Source organism: Lingula anatina, chromosome 1 (assembly GCF_051362555.1).
Source record: "Lingula anatina isolate TDL-2025a chromosome 1, LinAna3.0, whole genome shotgun sequence".
NCBI classification, from domain to species: domain Eukaryota; kingdom Metazoa; phylum Brachiopoda; class Lingulata; order Lingulida; family Lingulidae; genus Lingula; species Lingula anatina.
This window is the reverse complement of record NC_141767.1, coordinates 46795467-46814631: the sequence shown is the minus strand read 5'-3', so window position 1 is coordinate 46814631 and position 19165 is coordinate 46795467. Positions and strand designations below refer to the sequence as shown.

General features: G+C 34.8%; 3 protein-coding genes across 4 annotated transcripts in view; 1 reads left to right on the top strand and 2 right to left on the bottom strand.

Annotated features, from left to right (window-relative positions):
• The window catches only part of LOC106165989 (twitchin), a 103219-nt gene extending 99546 nt beyond the window's left edge, over positions 1–3673 (top strand). For both annotated transcript variants that reach the window (XM_087001753.1, XM_087001752.1), the window contains 5 exons: positions 288–425; positions 666–860; positions 1427–1546; positions 1885–2124; positions 2524–3673. In XM_087001753.1, the coding sequence (XP_086857879.1) occupies positions 288–425; positions 666–860; positions 1427–1546; positions 1885–2124; positions 2524–2531 (701 nt within the window). In that variant the 3' untranslated portion in view covers positions 2532–3673. The remainder of the gene's footprint in view (positions 1–287; positions 426–665; positions 861–1426; positions 1547–1884; positions 2125–2523) is intronic.
• Positions 3383–11888, bottom strand: LOC106174658 (uncharacterized). The gene is made up of 10 exons (XM_013556317.2): positions 11582–11888; positions 8546–10026; positions 8040–8184; positions 7579–7771; positions 7079–7172; positions 6752–6910; positions 6371–6471; positions 5998–6180; positions 5436–5673; positions 3383–4993 (listed from the first exon to the last, which is right to left on the bottom strand). Exons 1-10 carry the CDS (start codon positions 11849–11851, stop codon positions 4762–4764), a joined length of 3096 nt encoding a protein of 1031 aa, XP_013411771.2. The 5' UTR covers positions 11852–11888; the 3' UTR covers positions 3383–4761.
• Positions 11889–12272: 384 nt separating this feature from the next.
• On the bottom strand, positions 12273–18137 carry LOC106174673 (protein FAM199X-B). The gene is made up of 7 exons (XM_013556333.3): positions 17910–18137; positions 16253–16360; positions 15615–15835; positions 15179–15323; positions 14450–14601; positions 13914–14065; positions 12273–13331 (listed from the first exon to the last, which is right to left on the bottom strand). The coding sequence occupies exons 1-7, from the start codon at positions 17939–17941 to the stop codon at positions 13161–13163; spliced, it is 981 nt and encodes a 326-aa protein (XP_013411787.1). The 5' UTR covers positions 17942–18137; the 3' UTR covers positions 12273–13160.
• Between the last annotated feature and the right edge of the window lie 1028 nt (positions 18138–19165).

Here is a 19165-nt window from a genome sequence, read left to right as displayed (position 1 = left end):
TTTAAAACTGCTTGTTGTAGTAGAAATAGAAAAGAAACTAGTTTCACTGGCAAGATAAAATGTACAATTGTATTACAATTGCAACCATTTTTTGTTATGAAAATGTGAGATATGGTGCCGCAGTGCTAGTGTAAGTATCAGTGTATCTAAATTACATCCTATTTGGCATAGTATGATGGATACAAGATAACAAGTTGATTTAAAAAGAATTATTATGATTGAATGCAATAATGAGTTAGGTCAGGGCAGTAGTATGTTTTATCCTAAAACTGCTATATTTTTCTCAGGGAGATCTAAGCCAGACTCTAGCTATGAAGTGTCTAGCAGCAGCAGGAGTAGCGGAGGTGCACCTAACATTTTAGAAGAGCTGAAACCCATGACAGTTAAGGATGGAGATCCAGTCTCACTAGAATGTAGAATTTCAGGTAAGAGATCAAGTTTTTGAAGTGTAGAGAAGAAAAGCACTTCTGTGATAGTTTGTTATGATTTCAGGTGTGATATGGGAACATTTATAAAGATTATAAAATAATTATATGATTTTTGACAATTTACAGAGACACACGAACTCCTTTATTTAAGCTTGTCTTATGAAGAAATGCCCGCCAATCTGCTTATCATTAAAAAAAGTGTGAGGGGATTTTATTTTGCTATTCTCTGCATTGTAGGCTCTTCCCTGGAAATAACATGGAAGCACAACGGCAAAGTTATAAGAGAAACAGATGATTTTAAATATGTATCCATTGGTGACTCATACAGATTAAAGATAGCAGAATGCTTCCCAGAGGATGGTGGAAATTATAGTTGTGAAGCCAAAAATGATGCAGGAATGGTGTCAACAACATGTTCATTAAGGGTAAAAGGTAAAGTGCTTTATGACAAGAATTTAAGGTTTCGTTCACTTGGTGGAATGTTCTGGGCACATGAGCATTCTTCCATCTGTATACAATGGGATAAGTTTTGTCCTTGGAAATACATGTAATTGTATTGGATTTCAAATATTACATAAAACATTATTTGAAAACAATATCTAATATATTTTTAGTTTATGCAGGGCCTTTTGGATTCTTCACAGAAAGTTGATTGTGAAGCAGAGTGGTTGAGCATTATTGACTTGCAGCAGTATAGTGTGAACCAATTTATATTTGTCATCAGATTTGAAGTTTCATATGGTACTCATGTAGAATAACCTTTTACCTTAGGACATGTCTACAGAGTGTAATAAGTATATTGTTGTTTATACTGCATGGAGTGTATTGTTCAACCAAAAAAAGTCAATATTCTTCTTTAAAAACCTGTCTTGGAGTTATTGTCTCTACCTGTGACATGCCAAAGCTTTAACACTCAAAGGTCCCATCTCTTTGCTGTAGCTTTGATGTGCTTATTTGGTTGCTTTCTTTGTTTGCGCATGCTGTGTTTTGTGTTTCAGAGCCTGTTCAAGAGCATGCAGGCCCAGTTTTCTCCATTCTTCCTCACTCTCTCCAAATAGATGAAGGTCTTCCAGCCCACTTTTCTTGTTCTCTGCAGCATTCTGATACTCCACACAAAGGTAGGGTCGATTTGGTTAATAAGGAAACATAACAAAATAATATTACAAAATTAGGTTGGATAGGCGATCAGATTGTTGATGATATTTAAATATAACTGTAAATTGATACAAAGAGTACATTTTCAATTATTTTAATATGTAGCTCAAGTGAACATAAAAATGTAGCAGTACTTTTGGAGAGTAAATAATTTTGATGAGTACAACTCCCTTTCATCTTAGAGCACTGTGTATTTAGTTACTGCTGATGAAGTGAGTAGGTAAGTTTGAGATTTTTGAATGTCTCTCCCCTCTTTAACACCTCTCCTCATTGGCCCTACTGCTTTCCTCTGATTTTTCAGTCATTTGGATGAAAGATGGTTTGGAATTGCAAGATGTGGCTCGCTTCAAATTTAGCCAAAATAACAACAGCAGCTTTTCATTTGAAATCCCTGCTGCCCTGTCTATAGACAGTGGTCGGTATATGGTCAAGGTACAGGATAAGGATGGGGAGGTTGCACATGCCTTCAATCTTAATGTCAATGTTGGAGCTGACACTGATGGTGAGGTAGATGTTCAGGCTCTATTGAGACAGTTGTCCAGTAAGTAATTAAGTCATTTTCAAGAAAAAAAGTCCTGGTGAATTTTAGGACAAAAATGGAAGTAAAAGCCTTTTCACTAATTTTTTTTTTACATACTTTGACTAAATGTATGGCATCTTTTGAGTTCTGGTTCTGTGTTATTGTGTGTTTGTTCATTAGCCTCTGCTTCCTGCTAGACTGTTCCTTTGATATGTATGTTCTGTGTGTAATAGCCAATTTTCAACCAGTGCTTTCTCTGAGACTTAATATAATGTATAACATAAAAATGTCTATGAAGAGGAAGTACTATAAAATGGTCAGATATGCCAGCCACTCTGCTTTCAAATAAAAAAATCTAGGAAAAAAATTTTATTTTAGCTTACTTGAAATAAATGTTTATTATTCTTCTCCTCATTTCAGAAGAGTGACACTAACTAGTCTTGCGCCATGCTATCACCGAAATCGTCTCCATACGGCAATGTCAGTGCAGACATCGTCTCCCTGCACTCACAAACTAAGATACCTGCTCAACCAAGTGCCAAATGATAAGAGAATTATTGTCCATGGGATGTGTTATTTAACAGCAGTTGTAGCACAGATGAACAATATAGAAGAGTGTTGAAGAAAATGAACTGCAACCTTCCCTTTCTCCTCAACCCCTACAAGGTTGGCAAGATGTGCTGTGGCAGTAGTGGAATTATTAGTTAGTTGATGATGTATTTTATTATTGACTGCAGACTTGTTGTTGCCAATCAAGTTTCAGGTTGAAACCCCTTGTTTATACAGGCATCTAATCAAGTATTTAGACAAACTTTATATGTGCTGTTATAACCAATGGCTGAATCATGTAAGATTGTATCTTATAGAGGACTTTGTTTTGGAGTGTTTACACAGGTTTCATTTAAATGATATACATTTTATATATTATACATATTTTTGCCATACAGTTACTTTTCTGCATTCATGAATAAAATAAAATGCAGTAAAAAAAGGACAATCTCTCAAATGAGTAAGATGGACTGTCTTTTGTCCTGATCTTTCAGAATCTATCATTCCTCCCCTTTTCCTTGTAGTCTGATTTTGACAAGTTTTTCATCTTTATATATGTGCATTTTGTCTGGATACTGTTTCATGTTTTTGGTTTGTCATTCTCATCCTGCAAGGTTATATGGTAGCATCTTGAAGATCATTATTAAAGACTGCGCTGTCAATCATTTGTATTATAAAAATAACCTCTTTGTTGAAGGTTTGAAACATTATAAGTAACCCAAGTGGAGGGTTTTGTTTGATAAAAATGACTTGTGAACTCTTATTATTATTATTATTGTTTCATATTTATTGCAAAGAAAAGAAAAATGTAAAAAAACATTTTTTGTTGATGAATACACTAAGTTGAACGGTGATGATGGTTAGTTGTCTCTTAGCTTTCTGCTTAGTGAAATAATTTCAATTTTCATTTGGCAGATTGATGGCTGACTGCCATTACGTTCGCCAACCCTTCCTAACCACTATGGTGCTATTCTGAATAAAAGAACACATCCAATTTGGACAATAAAGTTGTTGTGCTTCACTTGGGACTTATGCGTTCTTTTTGCATTTAATCAGGCAGAAGAGTCATATTTTAATATAAAAATATTTGACCTACTACCACAATATATATTTCAAAAAAGGAACTTTGTTAAATTTCGCAAAAACATCTTTGTTATTAACACAAAGCATCTTCCTCCAAGAAAAAATCTGGGCAAAGGATTCAGCAAATAAAAATAAAATTTACGACTGACATAGTTAATCCATACTATTCAAAATTAAGTATGAATTACATAATCACATTCTATGAACATGAGCAGTAATTTGATGCTCATTTTATGTGTTAAAAGACTAACTTAAAAAAGTAAATGCCAGTTATTGTTAAAAGATGTTTTGTCTGTCTTTATCTGGTTACAAGAAAAATACTTTCTAAAAAGTACATGTAAATATCACTGGCAGCACCTCATCCTCTTTAACTACAAGTTTAACTAAACTGCTTTGCAGCTTAATGACTTCAAGTTTAATAAACTGCTTTGCAACTTAAAACTCTTATATTTCTGAACATCCCTCCATAGACAGATCTCACAATTGAATCTGTTCCTTCAGCATTGTCGAAGTTCACATCTACCCAATAAAGTGGAGCAGGAAAGGTGCAAGATAATATGTTGAAATCAACATCAGTTGTCAAGAAATGACTTGACTTGACATGCTCCAAATTTGTACATATGCAAGTTCTGTACTCTTGTATGTCCTTGAACTTACAAATAATAAACAACTATTTAAAAACGTTGAAACTAGGGTGTAGCTGACCCTAACAGCAGAAAGATGTAAAATTTAGAAATAGACACCAAAAACATGAGGAGATGTGGAATACTGTTCCACTAACATACTTGTCTAAGTTTCAAGTATATATTCATACTATTCATGAAAACCTCTGTAAAATAATTTTCATTGAACAGGTCAAGGTTAAAGAAAGTACACGATTTGTGGAAAGTTCCAATTTTGCCACTAAAAACATATCTTCATAGTTATAAACTTAATGTATCAGCAGCCTAGTTTTCTACCCAATGCAAAAGCACACCATTCACTGGAAAATAAATCACCATGTATGAGAATATCAACAGATGATTTTCAGGTAAACATTTTTTCCTCTTGGGGTTTTTTCACCCACGTACCAAATTTGTTTTTCTTAAATTTCTGATACATGATCTGCTTGGACTCCTGAAACTGTGCAGCCATTTGCTTGGCTTCATAATAAGAGCCAGCCTGTAGCAGGTCCGTGCGATTAAATTTGGCACATACATTCCTGTAACTCTTGTATAGTTCACCCTTGGAAAGCTGTGACACACTGATCTTCCCTCCCCTATTGCAAATGGTAATACATAAAGTTAAATAAGGCACTGTTTACAGATTGTTTCAAAGTCATATTGTCTAAGTACGAAAATTCCAAAAAAATTGGAACTTATAAATCAAGTGTTTCAGATTGTTACCAAAAACATTATTACAGTAACCACAGACACTGCAAATTCTTTGACACAGTATACTAAATTGGTGAAAACATGGCAAAAGCTGCTTAAACTTTCTAATTGCACATTCTTGTGTACAAAAATAACTTTTACAACAGTTAAAATAAAGCAGCTGAAATAAAGCAAAAGCAATTTTATCCAAAAATAGCAATAATTGTTTAAATTGGTGCATGTGAATGATCACACATGTACACATACACAAATAACTGTCTTCAAAGTGTAAGAAAATCACATCAAAAAGTCAATCATTCACATCCATTGTTCCCTGTATCTACTTACATTTCCACCATCCCCCTTGTCCCATCTGTTACTTCTGCCTTCCTATCAAAACAGCACCAATTGATGCTCACTGACTTTGTTTTCTGGGTCTCTCTGGGAGCCTCGTACATGGTCACTCGACCCAAATGGGGATGGTTAAGTCTGTAGCCTTCTGGAAGAACCTCTTTCAAGTCTGGTTCTCCTTTGGCAAGGCGACAACACATGGCTCTGGACAGGTGACCATGATCATACAGTAAACCTGAAACAGGCATGTAAAATATTCGCAGTCAAGACAGAAACTGGAAAGAATCATTACAAATCTAGGTCCAAAAAATTCCATTAATGTTCTTTTCATTAATTTGTGAATAGAAATAATATTTATGGGATAATGGAGTTTATCTAACTGACCCCCCCCCCCCCTTATATGACCATGGTAGAACTTCCATTGTCTTGAAATATAAAAAGACAAAGTTTTACATTTATTGTTAAAACCTTTAAAATGACACACAGATGTAAGGAACATTTAACCATAGAGTAAAATGGGTATGATAATACATATTACTTATTTAAACTCTTACAGTACCTAGTGTCAATGAACTTAAGTAGATGGGTTCAAGGAAGTTACTAAGCAGGGCCCCCTGCATTCCCAGTATGTTCCACCTGCAGAGTTTATCACTACATGACATAGTCCTCAGCCTCTCTCCTCTCATTACCCCATCCCAGGTCAGTCCTGTGAAACCTGGTTCTATGGGAATCGTGCCCTCTCCTGTACAGAAATGACTGATTAAGGTTAGTACAAATACATGGGGAGTTCATGTTTTACAGTTAAAAATAGGTACAATTTCAACAGCATTTCGGCTCTTCTCTTTTGGCATCAGTATTCATTTCTTTTAAAACTGTACTGTGCAAATAATTTTTTTAAAAATATGATCAAGTATTTACAATGTTTTACACACCGTCTTCTACTTTGGTCCTCAGCACTCCCTGAAGCTGATTGGTGAATGTAGGTGTATGTTCTTTTATATTGTCTTCCTCCTTAGCTTGGCCTGTGGCATCCCTTAAAAATAAAAAATAAATTATACTAACCATGAAAATTTAATAAATAAAATTTCAAATAAATGGAAGTTAAAATCCAAATTCTTGTCATTTGACAGCACATCCTGAAGAAAAAGCTGACTGATAATCACACCATGTTCAGTTTTATTCATAATCTGTAAACACAGCATAACAATTACTGTGTAGTGAAAATTTGGTATATCAATTATAGTTACCTAACTATCTAATAATTTATGAAAAGAAAAATCAGTACATGCTAAAGCCTGAGGTAAATGCATTACCTTGGAGAAAACAGAGCACCATCTCCACAAGGAGCAGTTGATATATACAAGTGGAAAGTGATACCATCTTTGATCTTCATTTTTCCAGACTCTTCACAAACTTCAAGTATGGTATCAGGGGAATTGGGTGAATAGTTTTCAAGATGCTTGTATAAAAACCTATGAGGAAAATGTTATTTTAATACAACATAAAGTAAAAAGCTGACTAGATACGACATTCTCTTTTTTAAGTAATATTTCCATCCAATGATTTAAATGTATTATATAGATCCTTATACAACCTTATACAATTGAAATATACCATTATATACCATAATATAATTTTACCTGAGAAAACCTCTCCTTGTTATGATTTCTGCATGAGAATCATTGACAGTGTCTCCAACCATACTAAGCATAGGGCCTGTAATACAACGGTTACCTGAAAGAAGAAACATGTGCATTGTAAAATACAAAGCTATTGGATGATCCTGAAAACAAAATTGTATGTTCAAAACTATATAACATATAATGAAGGCTTTCAATGTTTACAGAAATAGAAAATATTTGTTTTTATCCTTTACAAAATTGACAGCATGTTTTTATATCTCCCATCCTCTCCTTAAAAGTCAGGGGCAGATTCCAATCTTATTCCTTAATTTTCTGAAAGACAACCATAATGAAATATTTCTTGAAAACCACTTGAATAAAGCAAAACATATAATAAAATTTCAACATTGATTTTTAAAGTCAGTATACCTGTAGGGCATAATGTCTCTATCCATCCCTGAAAAGATTCCATTTGTTATATGCAATTAAACATAAAGGCTGAATCTGTTCATACTAACCCGTCCCAAGGCTAACAACTGTCCCTGTATCTGTAGGGTCTTTCTTCATGACTAGAGCTGCCAGCACTTTCTTCCCTGACATATTCTCTGTGACAGTGGCAGCAATAAGGTTAAAAGCCTGGTGAGACAAAGCTGCTATCTTGTCAAAATGTGTGGATGAGGTACTTGTTAACTGTCGGACTATGTCTACAGCCTAAAAAGTACAAAATATCACTGCAATTAAATTTCAATAATGCCCTACATAAGTAAAAACATTTTGATTACTATCTTGATTATTTTGTCAAAAAAAAGTAAAATCACTTTCCAAAAATTGACACCTTAAGAAAGAGTAGTTTGGCACTCTTTTGTGGTTATATCATTATGATATCATTGTATCATTATCATCATTATGTTGTTGCTGTGGTTGTTCTCTGCATTGATCAACTCTTTGGGAGGCCTGAAGCATAAGAATTCCAACTTACTGGTGTTGCACTGGCCACTTGATATGATCCCTCTGCCATCAGCTGCCTAAGAGCCAAGTCAGCAGCATCTTTTTTACCATCCTTTTTATTGGTGGCTATCACTGATGGAAACCGCCTTGTGCCTACAAAAGCAGCCATTTCAAACCTAGAAACAATGGGATCAGAAATTGTAACAATTTGAATAAATCAAGACAAAAAACACCATCAAAGATGGATGGCTGGGTTGGCAACTGTTGATAAAAAACAAATAGTTTTTTTATAAAAGTATTTTTGATTCAAAAGCAGTTTTAGCAAAATCAAGTTTGAAAATCATTTAGACAACTGTTGATTTATTTTAGCCATATTTTTAATAAAAGCTATGTAACATTATAGTAGCTGAAATACTTGAAATCAAACTGCTGAAAAATAAAAGATGATGTGATAAGAATAAATAACATTGACAGTTATTGTTATAAAAATGAATATTCAACTGCAATCTGGCATAAACCCCACCAAATCATACTCACTGAGGTTTGTGGGGTGGTCCTCTTTGTCCCAGCACCTCTATAGTGGCAGTGGTCTTTCTTGATTGTGCATACTCCATAAGGGCACTGACTGCATTCTTATTCAGTGCTGCAAACGAGTCACTATTTAGAGAAAGAAAACTACTTTGTGGCTGTTGCTCTGATAAAGCAAAGGCAGCAGGCCGTTCAACTGAAGATGGCCTTACATGCAATCCTGCTAACAACTTTGCTTGATTATCCAGGTTTATTGCATCGGGTGTTTTCACTGAGGTTGACGTGTTGGGTGTAAAAGTAGGGTTGGCACCTTTTCCCCAAGTGGTGGTCTGCCTGATTAGATCCATTGGAGAAAGAGGGGGCCCTGTTCCCTTCTCACTGCCAGGATACTTTGCTGTCATAGGTGCTGTAAGAATATTTGGTCTAGAGAAAAGTAGTGATTCTGGAGAAAATTTGGATGGTTTGAGAATCTGTGAGTGTGCAGGAGATGGTGTCAAGGATAATGGTGGTGTCACTTCTTTTCCAGTTGAACTGACTCCCCATTTAGGACATCCATATGCCTGGTCTACTTTTGTTATCAGCCCTTGTTTTTCCAATTGGTAGAGCATGGGATTGACATCCTTGGCAGTTGACAGTCCAATCCCCTTGGCAATGTCTAGTGCAATTACAGGAGCTTGTTGCCTTGTTACGTATTCCAGGATGTTTTTCTGAAGCTCTTGAGGCTGAATCTGTGGAGATGGATGCTTTGAAATTTCTCTCATAAAACTACTTTGTCCAGATGTTGGGTCAGTCACATAAGATACATTCAGGGTAGAGGGTGGTGGTGGTGCACCTGGTGCTGAGCTGGCACCAGAGACTGCTGCCATTCTGTACCTTGGGTCTCCAAAAGTGGCACCTTTCAGCAATTCAGCTGGTGACAGTGGGGGGCCCATTCTTGTGGTTGGCTTGGAGAGTGAAAAGTCACTGCCACCCGGAGGATTTGACTGCATCTCTAAATTGGCCTTGTTATTGGAATCTGGTGTAGTGTTTTGTTCTGCATCAGACATGTCAAAATTTGCAAGATCGGTCTGTGAGCCATGCTGAGCACTAGAGCTCTCTGGAACAGAAGAATCATCTGTATCCACTTCTAATGTGTCACTAATTTCATCTGGACCAGGTGGAGTTGTTTCACCCATTAGTTCATGTTGTGGATATGAAACTGAGTCAAGTTCAGGGTTGTTTTGAAAACTAGACATACCTGGGACAGAATGATGAGGCCTATGCTTAGAAGTGCCTTCATTCTCTCCACTTCTCAAGACCATCCAAGAAGGAGGCTGATCATTTGCTTTCTTTAAAAGTCCTTCCTTTTCCATCCTATACAATGTACTATTGACATCCTTAGCAGAATGTAATCCAACAGCTCTTGCAATGTCTATTGTTTTCATGGCTGATCCGTTTTTCTTCAGGACCTCAAAAATCTGATCAGTTAAATTTGGTCTTGAGTAAGGTTTCTGTAAAGAGAAAGGAATGTCACAAATTACTTAACTCTTATATCGCATATCCACATTGTGTAGAATACCTGTAAAAATTTGAGAATGTGAGGTCATCAAATTGTTTCTCAGACAGTTAGTTAATAAATCATGTACATATTTCAGAGATAAATATATCTACTATGGATGGATTTCTCACATGATCAATTTCCATCATAAAGCAAATGTCATACTACCAAGACAAGTATCATACATACAAGAATAATCATGCTAGAGCACTTTTACATAAAAAAATTATCTATTGACCCTTTTACTGCATAAATTAAAAAAATAGACTTTAGGTGTACTGTAGTTGATTACCTGTCAAATACATGTATTATATCTTTCATGTATTAGCATAACCAGTATACCAAAAAAGTAATTGGGTGATTATTCATGATTATTCCTACTACTGCGAGACACCCCAACATCATTGGCAACAGATGCCTTGATGACCGGTAAGAAAGGAATCGAAAGCCCTATTGACAAGCACAGATTTAAGTTTTACTACAATAACAGCCGTTTTAGTGGTAAAATACAATATAATAAAGGTATATCACAATCCACTAGGGGCGCTACAGTAGTAACTATCCAGGGGCAGTGAAGTGCAAAACCAATACCAGCCTGCAAACAGCTCCCCTATGACCACCCATTTTTTAAATCTCTCTTTTAGCGCCGTGTAAATAAACTAATACAAGTCATTTACTAAATAAGCTGTAAATCAAAGAGTAAATTCCAGTCACGTGATTTTTTGCAGTCTTAGAGAACTTTGATTTGAGGACATTTTGAAGTTTTGCCTCGACAAAATGTTTAAAATTTCAGATAAGTACTGCATGGAAGTTTTTGTAATTTATGCCATGTAAAGTTCATGAAATATGCAATATTATGGCCATTAATCATGAAAATTGAACCATGCGAAGCATAGTTTATTTGATGCGCAATATTTATCCCAGCCATGTGCTTGTGCAGTCGCCAAATTTGGGTTTGTTTCCGGGTCATTAGATTAACATAGAGCCCTAATTGCCCTAATTGGTAAAGCAATTTGAGCTGCAGCTAGTAGCTGAGTGATCATTGCTGGTCAGTGGTCACAGGTTTTTAGCTGAAAAGTGTGGACACTTTTGGTGAAATTTTGCAGTTAAAAAACTTCAATATCTTTGTTGCTTGTAGGAATATTTTAAAAATTCCAAATGAATTCATCTGTTTTTTTGCATTACCTTTCAGAAGATATACCAGTAAGTATTATAATTTTCTGATCAGTTTGAAAAATTTTCTGATATACCTATATAATATATTTTCATGCGTTGTTTACAATGTATTTCTTGTGGAATTTTGAATCTCAAAGGAAGAGTTATTATTGCTTAAAACAAAATTACCAGGCAATGTAAGCTAAGCCGTGCCAAACTACGTTATTTATTCGAACTTAGTCCGAAACTTAAACCTCCAGTATCATGAATACATTACTATCCTTATCATACCACTGGGATAATACCAATAATTTCATTTCAGAAAGTCTTATTAATTTTTTTCTTATACATACGTGGTCATGATGGCAATGGTAACGAACACTTTGCATGGGACCGCCAACATACGAATCGAAAGTGGAAGTATCTGGGTTTCCTCCCTCCATTCGCCACAGTGGAGGCTGATCTGACACTTTTTGCAAGACATTTCGACGCTTCATGCCGTATAAAACCTGGTTGACTTCCTTTCGAGTAATCTTCAGAGCCTTTGAAATATCTGTTGGACTTATATCCTGTCCTGCACGTTGTTGAAATAGGTTAAGAATTTGTCCGTCATTTGCCATCATTAAACAATCCAAGACAAGCTGCTTCCTTTTTTTTACCCAAGACAGGACACCTATCGACTGCCAACTGAAGACACTGCCCTCTAACGGCTGAGTCGTTGCTCACTCAGGAAAAGTGATGTTAAATTTATAATCTGCAGAAGCAACTAAAGAATAACTTGCTAGTTTTGATGATTATGTGAAAATGGTATGGCGTAAACAGGAGTCGTCTTATTCCAGCTGCAGTTTTGATGGTGCGAAAAACAATCATTAAAGGTGGGGAAAGTAAAGTATTTTAATCCAAACCTCTATTACACAAAAAAGAACATTCCAAGGCATCTCACTTGTTGAAGATCAACATCTAACTTTCTATTAATTTTTAATTTTTTTTGGTCTTCTTTTTATATATATATATATATATAAAACTAAGATGAAAAAGCACTGATTTGTTTTCATACTTTATTCTTTCTCTTAATGCCTGGATACAACAGATTTCACTGCATTCCTTTGCTATTAAGTTCCGACTTTCTCTTGTGAAAATGGCACTTCTTAAAATATTGTACACATTACATCTTAATTTTAATCTGGAAGAGACATTTACTGCATTCTGGAACTTTTTGGTGTTATTTGTACTGATCAAACTTCAGTAAACGTCTTTCATTACCAATTTAGCTGAACACAAAGTTTCTAGTAATATTATTCACATCATTTTAAAAAATTAAGAAAAACTAAGTTTTCAAATACAAAAGTAAAAATTGCGAGCATTTCAAAATATAAATTATGTCATTGGGAAACCATATGAATAGTACAAAGTTCTATTTAATTATCTTACCAATCTTTTATTTACAGAAGACTGCCACAAAAACCTTCCTTTTTCAATGTCTTAGTAAACCCAAAATGCAAAAATGTTTAACCTTCCCTGCAGATGTTTAATTTACTCATCAAAAACACAAGGTCAAAATTGAGAGGATTTTGCACAAAATAACAATTTTCAAATTCAAAATCTACTACTTGAGACTCGAGTTGGCTCCATTTTACTCCACAAAAGAAAATGATTCATGTAGATAATTAAATCATTGCAAAACCCAGCTTGGTTCTACTTTTACCACAAAGATCCATTTTCATGATACCCTGATGTCAAATGCCATTATCATTCTTCACCAGCAAAATTAAAGTCTAAATTGCCACATTTCTCAAAAATGAGTGATCAAAAGTAATCATAAACTTGGCTGACGGCCTGCTATGGACATAAATATTGCTATCCAAAATGATAAGTACTACTGTAACACTTTAACTCTCAATAAATTATATTTTCTTTATTTATTGAACAATGTTAAGTTAATATATCCACTTCTTCTTCCACTGGCTCAAAATTGGTCAGAGCAAGAACTTCTTCCTTGTGGAACAGACCACTTCGTCTCTCTCTCATCATTTGGCGATATTCCTTTCTTTGTCGCTGTCTCTCCAGTTTCAGTTGATTTCGCCTCTCTCTGTTCAGACCACGCTGAAAATAAAAAATAAGTGTTTTATCTTGTAACAGACCTAGTTTAAAGACAATAACTTTGTAAGGCTGGTTTACATGAGCAAATGAAGTCCATAAAAAGTTTTATAAAGTAGTCTTTTTATTTCATCTCTAAATAGGGTTAAGTATCCCTAGTGTTTGCAGGCATTAGATCCATTCACCTCTAAGTTCTAAGTGAATGGTAGTTATAACCTGTTGTTTAATCTGGCATTAGTAATATATCCCAAGCTGTCCACATGACAGGAAAGCAAGGTGTCTTTAATGCCTCACAGAAAATCAATCTAACATTCCATCAGGTTGTTAATTTGATGAAGATAAAATTTCAAACTATAATAAAATATCCAGCATTTCTTTTGCAAAAAACTCATGAGCATATTTCATGTCCTTTTTTCAAATTAAAAAAAAAAAATATATATATATATATATATATATATATATATATATTTCTTGGAACAAAGTCTGGTGAAAGGTTAGCACTGAAATCTTTCCATGACATTCCAATGATAACCATTTTTCAACTAAAACAAGATTTCTGGGGCTGTGAAATGACACCAGGATACTCACTTTTGCCTTTTTCTGCGGAGACTCTACATCACTGTGGTCTGACACACTGCTGCAGGAACTACAGTGGTCACCATTAATGCTACTGTTGCTGGAGTGCTGCTTTACATACTTTCTCAATCTCTGGAGCTTTTCATCATTCAACCAGTCCAGTTCTAAAATGATAAATTGTAAACAATGCCTTATCCAAGTTATCTGATTGACCTTGATTTTTGAAGGTTACGGCCATTTCCATAACAATTAACATAAATTAGGTTAGAAAAAGTTAGAAATTATTAATTTTCAGGGGCTCTTATCCACAATTTTTTTTACACTATTAAAGCATGAAGTTGCATAAAAGACCATAAGTGGTCAAAATAGCTGTGCTAGTCATTCACAAAACCAAGAGAGAAATTAGGCTTGGGTTCGCCTTTTAATCAAGAGAAAAAGCTCAAGCGCCTTTATAAAAACAAACTGACATTATCAATATAGGAAATAAGGAATGGTTATATTTTAGAAAAAAAAAATGGACCATCAATGAAGAAGAATAAAAAGCATACCAATAACAAACTCTGTATCTGTGGGTGAAACCTGGGCATTTGGACTAATAATTCGGATCACTTCAATCTGTTCTCTGAGACCCATTTCTTCACTAATGATCCTTGTGAGCTCTTCAATTGTGGAAATCTGTTCTTGACTTGTCATATTACTCCTGACAATGACAAAAATAGAAAAAATAATAAAGGCAAAGTTTAAGTGCTGTAAGTTAAACTGCTGCCCTTATTATTTTAAGTGAATTGTTTTAAGAGTTTTCACTAAAAAAACTGTTCAAATATGGACACAAAGTTCTCAATTTTTAAAACCATTTTGAATACTGTCTATCCAATTCTTGAACTCTAAAGTTCAGATAGACCAGGTTTATTCATGTGCATTGTAGTGAACCTATTCTCTGATGTTCATAAAATTGCAACAGCAGCAAACTTGGTCCACATATTGTCTTGCACTTCTACAAACTGTCAGCCAAGGAATATTGCTACCAGTCTACTTGAAGTGCCACCCCCCCCTTACAAACAATTCTTCAATAACCCAGTATTAGATTTCCTATATTAACATTTATTGTAATAAATAAAAATTCTATAAAAGACAATATACAATCTTAATCAAAAGAAATGTTACAAATCAAATTTACAGTTCACACCAATCAAACATTATTTAAATTGTAATAAATGTGTCAGTTATGTTGGACACTAGAATGTCTGGTTTTTCTCATATGCATACATATTCCCTACCATGGTTTATTATCTGTGAAACTCTCTGAATGTGTGCGTTTTCTGGGTGAAGGTGGGGAGATCGGCAACGTGGGAATTATGTCTGTCAGGACATCTGTTGTAATACCCAGTTCGTTGTCTGTCCATGGATGAGTCTCCAATGTATCTGCAGAAAATACAAAAGACTGCTGTTAAAATTTTGTACAAAAATCTAGTTTAAAACCATATGATTTACTCTATTTCAACTGTTCATATAATTTTTACAAAAACTTTGTACATAATAACTTCAGTGTAAATAAAGCAGTCCCCATTTCATAAAAACAACTTCAAAGAGCAAACTCTTATCAAAATCTCAACAAAAAAATAAGGAAATGATACTATCACTCTACTAATTATGTAAACTGTCAAAACAATGTACAAGGATAACCTGGATAAGCAACAAACATCAGTTATCTACCTTGTGAATTATTTTCTAGCACTTTAGAAAAAGATGTATCCAAGTCTTCATTTACATCTGACAAAGAGAAGAGGGTGAAATTTGTGTCATCAACCTCCTTCTCCAGATCCAGGAAGGTTTCCTCACTACATTCTGAGCTGGCTACACTTGTTCCACTGGAAGTGATGTTGTAATATGTCTGGAAGCTGGTTGACAGGGACTGTGACTTGTCATTTCTTACCCTGCAGAATGGAGGAAAATATGCTTTATATGCATAAAGTTATGAAATGTGCTTAACTCGCATAATTAGGGACTTTCTTTGGTATGCAGAAGTTTTCTTCACCTTAAAGGGGCAGATATAATAGCCAGAATTAATACTTTCATTAAATTTAAACATGAATGGATTTCAAAGACTTAATAGAACTATTAAGATGGAAGTTATGGAGATTTTTATAGTAATGACTGACAATCTACATATATACTACAGCAACTATCTAAATTGCATCTTATTTATCCATCTCATTAAATTGAAAACAACATTTCTTCATCTGTTTAGGAATTACATTTAGAAACACTGAAATCAAAATAAAATTGCAGACCAAAATATTTTCGTTAAATATTTTAAACAATTATCTTAATTCAAGAAATATATTGAGTACCTTTTCACTTCTGCTTCTAGTGTATTGAAGTCCATGTCAATCATACTGTCAATATCCAAAAAGACATTCTTATAGTCCTTGGTCAGTGGGCTTTCAGATTGCCAGGGACTGAAAAAAGAGAGAGAGAGAAAAGTTAAATATAAATATAAAAACTTTGAACAACAATAAGTAATGATGTTGTGTTTTGTTGATCGTCTGATTGCTAATCAAACAGGATTAATTTTCATTCGCTGTCCAAAGTTTCTATTTATGCCAGAGAAGCAGTGAACTGTGGCTATCTGTAACCTACTGAAGAGAAAATTCCTAAAATATATCTAATAAAGGAAACCCTGCACAACCATAAACTTCAGTATCTAGTATCTTCTAAGATGGCAAGGAAAACCTTAGAGTTTAACTTCATGCAGAGAAGTAGGTCCAGCAGGACTTAACCACATGATTTCTGCTTCCATATTTAGTGCACAGGTGCATATGGTTATGAAAGTATAAGGTCTAGATTTCAGTCCTATGCTCACTGGTTTAATTAGAACAAATGCCATGCTGCGATCTTATAGCCTCTTACGCTATTTATCAATTGCCACCCAGTAACTCCTTGACAACTGATCTTTTTGAAATAATAACTCATCCGTCTACTTATTTATCAAACTATATGTAACTCCCATTTATGGTGTGCATGTACATAAACTGCATGTTTAATTATATTCATTATTCTTAACTATGTTGTCATGCTAGCCAATTGCACATGGTCATTTATATGCATACACTGGTATACCAATGTGAATAGAACATTAGAAATCAAAATTCAGTTTTGAAATATGTACTGATGCCTCAAGCACCATGTGCAAAACATCAGGTTTTTGAGCAACACAAATTAATTATGCAAATTGTATGTTTTCTCTCATACTACACTATTTTCCCAACATCTGGAGGCAAGCATGCAATAAAGAGAGCATTAATTATATCTAACAATGCATCCACTTATTTAGTACCCTACAGATAGTTTATTGAGTGCTATTACATTACAAACATAACTTATATTTTTACCAGTCTGTACATGGCAAAACATCTTCATGAATTTAATTTGTGTTTGTTTGTGAAAAGAATAAGGACATTTTCACTACTTTCACAGTCAGAAACAGATAGACAGGGGATAATTCGAGCAAAACTAAGAAGAAAAGGAAGATGCCTTACATCTCACAATCCCATGCTGTACTGCCTACTAAGTCAGTACTTATGTACTTTTCTCTGGGGAGTTTTGGAAATCAAGTTTGTATTCAGCATTTGAGCAATATAGATTTTCAAATATTTCTAACAGTTTCTCACTCCTTCTCTTGACCTCTGAACAACAAATAATAACATATACATATTATGATATATGCACTATACCAAGGCGAGGGCGTGACTCACAAGACACCAAGATAAAAGATGCACATGTTACTAATGGAAGTGAACTACCAAATGAACGTACATCTAGCTTACGTTATTTCTGCAACAGTCCATCCTAATTAATTGAACATACTGTCCATAACTAACTTACACCACAGTACATCTATTCAATGACAGATGAAACAAACTCAGTTATAAATTACTTGGCATAAGCGAGTATAGTAGAGGAACAGTGTGTGGCCACGTTGCGGCTACGTCTTAAAACATATCGTACCTGCTGGTCAGGAGTGGGGTGTCTGCTATCATTCTTCTTTTCTTGCTTCACGAATTATTTCGAAAACTTCCAGAGAGACACTTCCAATTATCTTCCCTCAAAAGTAGAGAGAACCGGTTAAGGTTATTCAATACTTTCTCTTTGAACTATACTTCTTTCTTGAGTAATGCTCCAGCCGGTCTCCAACGTGTAACAAAGCTGAAGATTGCACATCCGGGTGCTCATATTGACCACTGATTGGCTAGACTACGACCTAGTTGTAAATTGGGTTATATGAGTAACATTTCCCGCGGTTTTTATCACTATGGTATTATATATTTATGTATATACATTTTAATGGTAATGTGAGCTATGATTTAATTTGATATAGAACACAAACTCACACAATTTTGATTTGGAATGCATTAGGTTAACATTACGACATGATATTTGTTTCGAAGTCTCGTGCAAAGGCCTCGTGACCTCGGTTATGTCCCAACAGGTGTAAACAGAAACTATGATACGGCATGAGAGCGTCGTCGTGGCCAGGTCGTCGCAACCTTCCGAGACTGCAACAGCCATTTGCTTATGTCGACGCAGTATCAGATCTTCACTATAATTTCAAAACTTCACCCCAAATGCTTTTGATAGGCTATTTTTAACGTTTTAAAATTATTTTAAAATACTAAGTTCAATTATATTCCACGTACACGTACAGCACCCAATTATTTTAGAGTTGCTGCAATGAATTAGATACGTAGAACTACCCTTATTAAAAAAGAAAGTGGAAATGAAAAAAAGAGGTAACAGAGGCCTAACAATTAGCTATGTGAAATGAAATGGAAGAGGAGAGGTCTCCCCTGCACTTTTTTAGGCATGCCTCTGATTTCAGAAATGGTAGTCATGCAGACATGTTCATTTAATTTGTGCATGCTGTTGTACATTGTAAGTTTTGTGACTAAATAAAATCTGTAACACACGTATCCTTTTCACTGTCAAACAATGAAAGGATGCAAAGTTGAGGATGTTGGATCATTTCCCTTCTAATTTCGATTTACAATCACTTGGACAATTTAATTCAGTGCATGTGCTGTGAGCGTGGTGTGTCTGCAACCCTGGAACCGTACTCTCGAAACTTTGTAAATTACAGCTATTTGTACATATCATAGAAGTAGAGATATTTACGTGAATTTGTAAGTTACAGCTGGTGAGAAAAGGTGAGAAACAAAATCGACTACGTAAGGTGTCGACCTCTGGTGGAAAATCGGATGTAAACG

Excerpts from the sequence above, each read along its gene's own strand:
- LOC106174673 (XM_013556333.3), bottom strand. The coding sequence starts at position 17,941 with ATGATAGCAGACACCCCACTCCTGACCAGCAG. Across the intron at positions 16,361-17,909 it reads ACCCCACTCCTGACCAGCAG|TCCCTGGCAATCTGAAAGCC; the intron begins GTACGATATGTT and ends CTCTTTTTTCAG. Across the intron at positions 13,332-13,913 it reads CTCCGCAGAAAAAGGCAAAA|CGTGGTCTGAACAGAGAGAG; the intron begins GTGAGTATCCTG and ends TTTTATTTTCAG.
- LOC106174658 (XM_013556317.2), bottom strand. The coding sequence starts at position 11,851 with ATGATGGCAAATGACGGACAAATTCTTAACCTATTTCAACAACGTGCA. Across the intron at positions 6,911-7,078 it reads ACAAGGAGAGGTTTTCTCAG|GTTTTTATACAAGCATCTTG; the intron begins GTAAAATTATAT and ends TTTTCCTCATAG. Across the intron at positions 4,994-5,435 it reads ACAAGGGGGATGGTGGAAAT|GGGAGGGAAGATCAGTGTGT; the intron begins GTAAGTAGATAC and ends CATTTGCAATAG.